This window comes from Triticum dicoccoides, chromosome 7A (assembly GCF_002162155.2).
Source record: "Triticum dicoccoides isolate Atlit2015 ecotype Zavitan chromosome 7A, WEW_v2.0, whole genome shotgun sequence".
Classification (NCBI taxonomy): Eukaryota; Viridiplantae; Streptophyta; class Magnoliopsida; order Poales; family Poaceae; genus Triticum; species Triticum dicoccoides.
The window spans coordinates 456,997,989-457,008,140 of record NC_041392.1 but is presented as its reverse complement, the minus strand read 5'-3'; the positions used below and the strand labels follow the sequence as shown (position 1 = coordinate 457,008,140).

The 10,152-nt window shown below is 42.5% G+C and overlaps 1 protein-coding gene across 1 annotated transcript; it reads right to left on the bottom strand.

Moving 5' to 3' along the window:
- Positions 1-6,315: 6,315 nt before the first annotated feature.
- Positions 6,316-8,394, bottom strand: LOC119334727. The gene is made up of 3 exons (XM_037607265.1): positions 7,480-8,394; positions 7,216-7,392; positions 6,316-6,638 (listed from the first exon to the last, which is right to left on the bottom strand). The coding sequence occupies exons 1-3, from the start codon at positions 8,152-8,154 to the stop codon at positions 6,594-6,596; spliced, it is 897 nt and encodes a 298-aa protein (XP_037463162.1). The 5' UTR covers positions 8,155-8,394; the 3' UTR covers positions 6,316-6,593.
- Between the last annotated feature and the right edge of the window lie 1,758 nt (positions 8,395-10,152).

Genomic DNA, 10,152 nt, shown 5'->3' with positions numbered 1-10,152 from the left:
TAATGGTATGGTTTAAATCCTGACCGTTGCAGAGTGGAGGGTTCCTCATCTTGTGGTGGTTGAGTGTCTTCAAGGTGGTCGAGTGAATGCATCTCCACGGTCGAGTGGATGACGGTTTCTCTTCGAGTGCTTCCGATTTTTTGTAGAAATGTCCTTGGGGAGGGTATGCTAGACAGGTCCGTGTCTTCCTAGGTACATAGCTTCATCAAGAGCTTCTCCACTTCCTTTGAAAAAAAAATATATGGAGTGCACGGTCAGTGTCTGCGGACGCGTTCGGACACGTCCATAATTGTTTGAGGGACCGAATTTGCCAAGTCCGGCTATAGATGCTCTTAATAGTCTCCATGCGAACAATCACAGTTTCAAAGGAAATTTCAGTTTCCAGATTTACTTCTAGTTGCCCTTCCGTGTAGCCATTCTCAAGACTTATGTCCTCCTCTGATCAAACATCTTGATGATACTTTAATACGTTGCATGATTATTATTACTTTTTTAATCTAAAAAGTTGTGAACATTTTTCTGAAAAAACATGAAAAACCGTCAAATTTGTGATTTTTTTCAATTTCGTAAATTTTCTTTCATTTTTGTGAACATTTCCAAAACAGATAACTTTTTTATTCTCGTGAATTTCGCAATTTTGTTAACTTTATTTAATTTGGTCAATTGTTTCCAAATTCATGAACTTTTATATATAAAAATGTGTACATTTTTTCAACTTCATAAGATTTTTTCAAATATGCGAACTTTTGAAAACTTTATGAACCTTTTCCAAATTTATGAACTTTTTTGAGTTCATGAGCATTTATTTGTTTTGTAAATGTTTTTATTTTTTTATATATGCATGAACTTGTTTTCAAATTCACAAACTAATTTTCAATTCATGAACTTTCTCAAATTGATGATTTTTTTAAACCATAAAGTTTTTTTTCACAATTTTAACGTCCCTTTTTTTAATACTGTTGCGCAATTGGGCTATGGCCAGCTTGCATCTAGGCGAGCGCCAGCTTGCTAGCTGGTTGCTCGGGAGAACTTCTCGACTGAATGTGCGCATCGTATGTGCGTCATTTGTCAAAAACCTAGGAGTTTCCATTTTTTCCTTAGATTTGTTTATTCAAAACATTGTATTTCTTGTGCATCCAAATCCTGCATCGCTTTTATCGTTGGATTTCTCGTGTCGAATAGGTACGACGGCAAGGAGATCCGGCTAGGCTGAAAATGGCAAGGGGAGCCACCTCAGGTCAATTAGCGATGGCGCCGGGGCTCAGACAATATTCTTTTTTTTTGGAGCTGATGGGCTCAGGCTGTCCGGAGCTCCTATTGGGCGTTGTAGGCGCTCGTTAGAGAAGTGACGCCTACAGCGGCCAGCAGCGGGCCGCGGCCCATTAAAAAACTTGTTTCCTCCGGGTTCGCTTTCGCTTGCCTTAGTGGGTATTTTCCGCTGTGCTGCACTCCTGGTTGAAGAAAAAGACCAACCTCTGGGCTTTTTCTTTACAGTTTTGAATATGTTCGTGAAAAATAAAAATAAAATATTGATTTATTAAAAATAGAAAAAGATTCATCGATTTTTAAAAAAGTTCACAAATCTGAAAAAAGTTCCTCGGTTTTGAAAAAAATCATCGAGTTTTAAAAAATGTTCACCAAAAATGTGAAAATTTTCATTGATTTCGGAAAGAAAAAGTTAAGCAAATTTTCAAAACAATTACTGAAATTGAAAAAAGCGAAAAAAAACAATGTACCTGTGGACCCACATTTTTTTTGTGGAAACGTTAAAACGCGAGAGAACTTGGAATCGTTTTTTGTGGAAACGCTAAAAAGACCACCTCTGGTTTTTTTTTTACAGTTTTGAATATGTGCGTGAAAAATAAAAATAAAATATTGATTTATTAAAAATAGAAAAAGATTCATCGATTTTAAAAAAGTTCACAAATCTGAAAAAAGTTCCTCGGTTTTGAAAAAAATCATCAAGTTTTAAAAAATGTTCACCAAAAATGTGAAAATTTTCATTGATTTCGGAAAAAAAAGTTAAGCAAATTTTCAAAACAATTACTGAAATTGAAAAAAGCAAAAAAAAACAATGTACCTGTGGACCCACATTTTTTTTGTGGAAACGTTAAAACGCGAGAGAACTTGGAATCATTTTTTGTGGAAACGCTAAAACGCGAGAGAACTTGGAATCGAACCCACTGCGTTCCAACCACTACGACATCGCGCTTGTTGTGTGTTAAGTTAAGTCACTCTTTCTTTTAATTTTATTTCTTCTGGTCCGCGAATTCTTGACGGTTTTATTCGTTTTTCCCTTTTTTTCTTTCTTTTTTTGTTTTTTTAATGCGTGATTTTTTAAAAGAATGTCATGTTTTTTTAAATCGTTGTACTTTTCAGATTACATGAACTGTATTCAAATTCGATGAACTTTTCTGATTTCGATGAACTTTTTTCAGATTACATGAAATTTTCAAATTCGATGAACAATTTTTTATAAATTGTTGAACTTTTTCCAGATTACATGAACTTTTTTCAAATTTGGCAAACTTTTTCTGAATTCGATGAACTTTTTTCGTATTACATGAACTTTTTTCAAATTTGATGAACGTTTTTCAGATTACATAAACTTTTTTAAATTCGATGAACTTTTTCTAAATGCGATGAACTTTTTTCGAATTCGATGAACTTTTTTCAAAACCGATGAACTTTTTTTGAATCTAATGAACTTTTTTTTGGATTCGATGAACTTTTTTTCGAATCCGATGAACTTTTCTTCGAATTTGGTGAACTTTTTTCGAATTCAATGAGCTTTTTTTGAAAATCGATGAACCTTTTTCATTTTTTTGAACTTTGCTTAAAATTTGATGAACTTTTTTTCAAATTTACGTTTTCTTTTTTGAGATAATTTATATTGAGTATATATTAATGTTTTACTGCACGAAAAGGTTAACTAGAACTGCTTTCTTGAAGAAGACATCAAAGTTACTAACTTTGTTCTGGCGCTTAGTGTGGTGCACTCGCAACAAAGCGACCTAGAGTTCGAATCCCCAACTATCCTCAGGTTTTATTGATTTTTTACTTCAAAAGCGAACGAGTGCAAGCGCGCGTTGGGCCGGCCCATGCCCGCGACGCTGCAGGCGCCAGCTGCTTAACGGGCGCCTGCAGCGCGTCTAGGAGCTCCCCGCTTTAAGCGCTGGTTCTGCATCCTAGCGCACATGCGCCTGAGCTCGTGGGCCGGCCCAACAACTAGACAAATATCGTTGACTGGTTCCATCGGTCGTGTTTCCTCGTTCGGTCGAACGCGGTGATTGGTCGTGGTTGACCAGTTGACTGGTCAACCATTGACTTTTAAAAAACAGAAAAAAAACACGAAAAAATCGAAAGAGTAGTGAATTATAAAAAGGACATCAATTTCAAAAGGTTCACAAATTTAAAAAACAGTTCGTTGAATTTGGAAAAGTTCATCGGATTTGAAAAAAGGTTCATCAGATTTGAAAAACGTTCATCGGATTTGACTAAAAAGTTCATCGAATTTTAAAAAAGTTAATTGGATTTGAAAAAAAGTTCACCGCATTTGAAAAAAGTTCATCGAATTTGAAAATAAGTTCATCGCATTTGAAAAAAGTTCACCACATTTGAAAAAAGTTCATCAGATTTTAAAAAAAATTCACCGCATTCAAAAAAGTTCATAAAATTTGAAAAAAGTTCGTCACATTTGAAAAAAGTTCATCGAATTTGAAAAAAAGTTCATCACATTTGAAAAAAGTCCATCGGATTTGAAAAAAAAGTTCACCGCATTCAAAAAAAAGTTCATAAAATTTGAAAAAGTTCATCACATTTGAAAAAAGTTCATCAGATTTGAAAACAAGTTCATCAAATTTCAAAAAAGGTTCACGAATTTGAAACGCAAAATCATGTATTATAAAAAAATGTTTAGCAATAAAAAAGTAAAATGGAAATGAATAAAAATGAAAAAAGGAACAAAACCGTTCCAGCAAGAAAAGAGAACAAAAGAAGTAAAAAGCTATAACTAGACATGTAAAAGGCTGGTAGCTGGTTGGTTACGGTAGCGACCGTTTAACCTGGTGATCCTTTGTTCGAGCCACGACATGTACATGTGTTATTTTTTGTTTCTTTAAAACAGAAAAAAAATTGAACGTGGGCCGGCCCAGCATGGACAAGGGGGTGTGCGACTTGTACCGCTAAGCCTATAACGGGCGCAGCGGGCGCCGTTTAGGAATTGCCTAATTTTTTATATTTCTTGTAATGTAAAAAAATAGAATGGGCCGGTCTAGCTGTGACAAGTGGCGTGCTGTATGTGCATAACCTGTGGGTTTTCGTTTTCCTTGTAGATTCGTTCATTCAAAACGTTTTATCTCTTCGGTGCGTTCAAATTTTAAACTGTTTTCGCGTTGGATTCCTCACACTGATATCTTTAACACTAGATCATATGTTGATAGGTTTGATCAACCTTTTTTTAAAAGAAAAAACAGATGAAAAAACGTACGAAAAAACCGAACCGGGGACATGTTTTTTCTTCCTTTCTAAAAGCCGTTTCCAATAGGCACGACCGCGCCTCTCACGAATGCAAAACCATGCTTCACGAAAAAAACACATTCTTTTTCGTTTCACAGATCCACGGCCGTGCCTTCGCGAAAGCAAACCGCGTCTCTCACAGAAGCAAAATTGTGCCTCTGGGGAGAAAAAATGGCATGTTTCTTCTGTTTCCAAGAGGCACGGCCTCTCACGGAAGAAAGAAAAAAAAAGAGTAAGCACATTTTTTTCATTTCTAAGAGCCCAAGCAAAACCATGCTTCTCACAAAAGAAAAAAAAATAAAGAGAAAGCATGTTTTTGATTCGTTTTCGAAAGGCACGGTCATACCTCTCGCGAAAGGAAAACCATGCCTCTCAGGAGAAAAAACATGTTTTTCACGCAAAAAAAATGATTTTATTTTTAAAAAAAGCTAAGAAAGACCGCTGAAAAACCAAAGTCAATTAAAAACAGTTTAAAAAGCCGAAAACATGTTCATATTTTAAAAAAAAACTAGAGGAAGCACACAGAGCACGACACATGGTGCGCTCTCACCCAACCACATGTGGCGCGCCCTCAGCCCACCCATGTGATTGTTGGGGAGGAAGCGCGCTCGTTGGGGAGGCTCTCGAAGAAGCGCTCCTCAACTAGTTGCTCTCTGTTCCCGGGAGGGGATTCAGCCCAGCCCAGGCGGTCGTTGGGGTGGCTCTCGAAGAAGCGCTTCTCAACTAGTTGCTCTCTGTTTCCGAAAGGGGATTCAGCCCGGCCCATGTGGTCGTTGGGGAGGCTCTCGAAGAAGCATTTCCCAATTAGTTGCTCTCTATTTCCGGAAGGAGATTCAGCCCACCCCATATGGTTGTTGTGGAGGCTCTTGAAGGAGCGCTCCTCAATTAGTAGTTGCTCTGTGTTTGGGGGCGGATTCGGCCGAAATATTGGGACTGGAGACCAGTTTTTTGGGTTAGTCCATTAACTTTGTCGAACTTCATACGCTTAGAATTGGACATCAATGATAATTCCTGGGAACCGAACAAGTTTGACATCGGGTGCTGCTCCTCGGACGCGGCCAAACCGCTGCAGCCGGTGGTCTCGGCCGCCACTGACAAATAGGCCCAAGTATATCTGCCACGAAGAAGGAACAAGGGAACAGCTATGCAGGTAAAACCAAGTCACTGACAGGTGGACCAGAGCAAAAGCAGACGAGCGATCACGTGACATGACTCTTAACACGGATGACTGAACAGAAATACAGGACGGCACAACGCACCAAATCTCTTTTTCACCCAACAGTACCAGAAAACTCTTGGCCTGAGCCAGCAAATCAGTGTATGATCTTCCCGTGTGTTGACAAACACAATTCATCTTTACGCCGATCAGACGGCACAGACCGCGAGATTCTGAAGGGTGCTTATTCGTAACTTCGTGTAAACATAAACATCAACTAACTAGGTGACTTCCCCGCACGTTGCTGCGGGATTTTAAAAATTAATTTTGAATACATTCTATATGCATGAAATGATCTAAGTCGAAAGCTATTATTTTCGGAAGTAATTCTATGTGAACAAAAAACATGCATATACGTTGGACTATTGGAGATGGAATAATTAAATTGGGTTATGCATGTGCTACAAAATAGTTCTAGTGGATGATGACATGGCACATTTGGTGATGTGAAGGGCTGCATGTTAAGAGAATTAGACTTAGTGGGGATCAACTATTTATGTATTATAGATTTGACAAATTGCAGCTGATCATCTGAAGATCTGAACGTTCACGAGACTGCAGAACCTTCACCTCAAACCGAATCAAAAGTGCAGCGCCAGAGCGAATTTATGACCAAATCAAGTTATATTATTTTCATCCTACAACAAAACTGCCAAACAACACGATCCGCGCCGAGCACACAGAGCTTGCAAACGGAGCTTGCAGCTTGGCCGGGAAACAGCAGATACAAATCCGGTTTTGGTATGACAGCCTGGAGACTAACCTGATCATTTACATTTTACAGACGGAATGGAATGGGTCCATCACCCATTCTTGTAACCGGATGAAGCAAGGTCTATGATGAAGGCTGCAGCTCGTCTCAATCGGCCATCGCAACACCTTCGTTTTCCTTGATGAAACGACCCTGCAGGTCAGTAAACAAGATGCACACTGTTTGTCAGAACAAGATTGATGAAATAAAATGGAGTAACTAACTAGCTCATGTGCTGCATTACTAGTCTGCACACCAAAGATATCGAATGCGCAAGCAAGAACCATGGGGTGTATATGTATTGTCTCCTGTTTACCAGAAATTAAGTACTACAAGAGCAGAAAGATAATTGAGGCGCAGTATTCATTTCCTTCAAGTGATGTGTGAGGATGTGTGTATTCTTTGTAATCGTCAAATGAAAAAGGTCAGCACGGGACCATAATTTTGAGGCTATCTTTCCCTAGCCATGTGGAGAGCTTCAGTTCTGTTTGATCAGTTCATTCAATTGTCGCTGGGACCAGAAGCTGAATCTCTATTCCACGATTTACACACAGATTCCCCGAGGTATAGAATCTAAACATGCTCTCTATGCCAGATTCCCATCAACGCAATTTTGCAGTTGAGATCATTACTGATGCAGTATGTACAGGCACATTGCTAGTAGATCACAGCCACGATAAGGAAACTGCGACAAGTTCAGATACGGCACGAACGCGGTGCGAAAAATTACCTTCAAGCGCGGCCGCCTGACGGCATTGAGCCGGCGAACCTCGTACCGGATCCGCTTGGAGAACAGCCGGGCATGTCGCTTCTCCTTATACCGCCTCACCCGCTCCGCCCTTCCGGACACCTCCCGCGAGCTCCACGTCGCCGCCTGCGGCGGCGGCGCCACATCCACGAACACCTCCTGCAACACAACAAACCCCCGTGTCAGGATTCACGAGCGCGCATCGTCCCTCCGACTCCGAAAAGACAAGGGGGGTCTCAGGCTTACAGAATCGAGCTCCAGCTTGGGCGTGACGTGGCCCGCGGTGCCGCCGATGTAGAGGGACCCGCGGCCCGCCCAGGCGGCCAGGATCTCATCGTAGTCCAGCTTGAGCAGCGGCGACCGCGCGGAGGCGGCGCCCGTGCTCGCGGCCGACGAGCACGAGGATGAGGTGGTGGTCGTCGCAGTGGCCGCGCTCGGCGAAGAGGAGCTGCTCCTGCAGTACACCCACCGCTCCCTCCCCCGGAGCGCGCGCCGCGCAAGGTCCTCCTCCTCCCCGCCAGCAGTCCCCGCGGAGGCGTCCGGGGAGGGGGTGCACGAGGGCGAACCCCCTTCGCCCCCGCCGGAAAAGGAGGGGGAGGACACGCCGAGGATGTCTGTCAGCGACGGCGCCGCCGCGAAGAGAGTCGACGGCGCCTCAGGATGCAGCGCGAACGGCTCGAGCTGCTGCTGCTCGTGCCCGCATGCTTCCTCGGGCGTCTCCACTGCCTCCTCCGCCGACGGCGACGGCAACGCCGAGGGTGGCGGGAGAGAATCCTCCACCGACAGAGATTCGGCAGGCCTGTGGACCTCCACCGTCTTGGCGAGGTGGCGGCTGAGGCTGAGGTACTTGGTCTTCTTCTTCTTCTTCCCCTTGGCCCGGCGCGACCCCCGCCGCCGGCCGCCGCCGCCGCCGCTAGCCATGGCCTCGGAAATACTTTACTGCTACCTCAAGGTGCTCCCTGCAAAATGGGCGAGAGGCATGGGGACATGAGCACGGGAGAAGCTATTTGGAGGGAAAGCGAGGGGATCTCCCGCGGCCGCGAGCAGGGTGGCGCGGGGCCAGCAAAGGCGAGGCACTTTTTCCCCATGATCCTGCGCGGACGTGGCGAGGTTCTGCTGACATGGCTGTGCCTCATTGGCTGGCCAGATTGCGGTGCTGCCTTTTCGCTCGGGGTCCTGCGGGATCTGGAAGGGTGGGGTTTTAACGGCTTCACGGGGGTTTTGTGCCGTGAGGAGGTGGGCGTTCACATCGTCGCCGTTGCGACTTTAACACCAGTACTACGTTTTCATCTTAAGCTAAGCTTCTTCTTGATCTTAAAAGAAGGGTTCTTCCTTCATTTGGCAAAGTATTATGACGGGTGTGAGTACCTTGAAATTTTGTCACATTTGGCGAGTAGAGAATTGTCAGATTATTAATATCTAGGAGGATGTTTGGATTTCAAGTTGTGCAAATCGTAAAATAATTACTTCTAAGAGAGGTCAGTTGCTATGTAAGGTAGCAGATTTGGTTGACCGTGTTCTTAATGTTTAGGATGAAGACCTTCTCAAACAAACCCTATGGTCTATAGATGTTCAGTGAGTAGTCGTGATCCCTATCTCGCAACATGATATGCTAGATTTCATATATTATAATGTTACAACAAAAAATGATACGTTTTTCGTTCGGTCTGCTTACTTTGTGGAATGGGATCATCAATATGAAAACAAGTTGCCACATACCAATAGGATGGGATGTACCACGATTAATCCTACTTGGGATAGGATTCGGAAACTCTCTTGCCCGGTTACAATATTTATTTGGCATACGCTTCATGGCACTCTTACCTGTCGTTTTAAGCTAGCCAATAGACATTTGACGGTTTTGCCCAATTACCATGTCTGCTCGTCTGGACCAGAAGACAAAAGCATTTGTTGTTTCTGTGCAACAAGGCAAAAGAAGTATGGAGGAGGCTAGGGATGGATGGTATTATCGACACAGCTTGTGAAGTAGACTATGCTGGTGAGGCGCTTTTGGAATATTTACTTTTAATGCCAAATCAGGAGTTATGTATTATGGGCAATCAAAATGGCGTGAAATGATTGCCATATCAGCCTGCTATTTGTGGTGGGAAAGGCGTAAATTGGTTCATAACGAGACATCTCAAAACGCACGACAAATTTCCATGGGATACGTGCCCTTACAGCCAACTTTGTTACTACCTCCTCGCCGAAGGTTTCCATGAAGAGAGGGGGATGGTCTTATCCCCCGACGGGATTTGTGAAATTTAACGTTGATGCTTCTTTTGACCATGACTTACTTAGGGGGACAATGGGGGAGGTCCTAAGAGACGATAACGGTAGGTTCATCGCTGGGAGAAATGGTAAGATTGACTGGTGCGCAGGATTTACTAATGGTTGAAGCTCTGCCCCCAAAATTCGTCCTATCATTGGCGCAAAGGACAGTATACAACCGTCTTATTATTAACTTGGATAATACGGAGGTGATCGACACCATGAAGTAAGGAGGACGATCGTCGGGAGCAGCAGCGACAATTTTTTATGATTGTTTTCATTTAGCTTGTGATTTTCTGATTTCTAGATTTGAGTTGTAATAGAGAAGCAAATAAAGTCGCTCATGGACTTGCCGAAGTGGCTAGATTTTCTTTCATTTCTAAATGGTTTGAGGAGCCAAATATTGATATTGTACCAATCCTCATAAATGATGTAATGGTTTATTCTAATGAATAGAGATCAATTCTCTTTCAAAGAAGCTTCTTCTATAATCCCGAGCTGCACTGGATTGACACAAAAGATGACACCGAGAGAAGAAATCACTCATGTTTTAGGGGTATTATAGACGCGAGAACATCTCGTTAAGGCACAGTCGATCAAGCTTAGGAACAACATAGACTGCAAAAACTAGGGGCATCTTCAGGTGAT

Excerpts from the sequence above, each read along its gene's own strand:
- LOC119334727 (XM_037607265.1), bottom strand. The coding sequence starts at position 8,154 with ATGGCTAGCGGCGGCGGCGGCGGCCGGCGGCGGGGGTCGCGCCGGGCC. Across the intron at positions 7,393-7,479 it reads CCAAGCTGGAGCTCGATTCT|GAGGTGTTCGTGGATGTGGC; the intron begins GTAAGCCTGAGA and ends GTTGTGTTGCAG. Across the intron at positions 6,639-7,215 it reads TCAGGCGGCCGCGCTTGAAG|GGTCGTTTCATCAAGGAAAA; the intron begins GTAATTTTTCGC and ends ACTGACCTGCAG.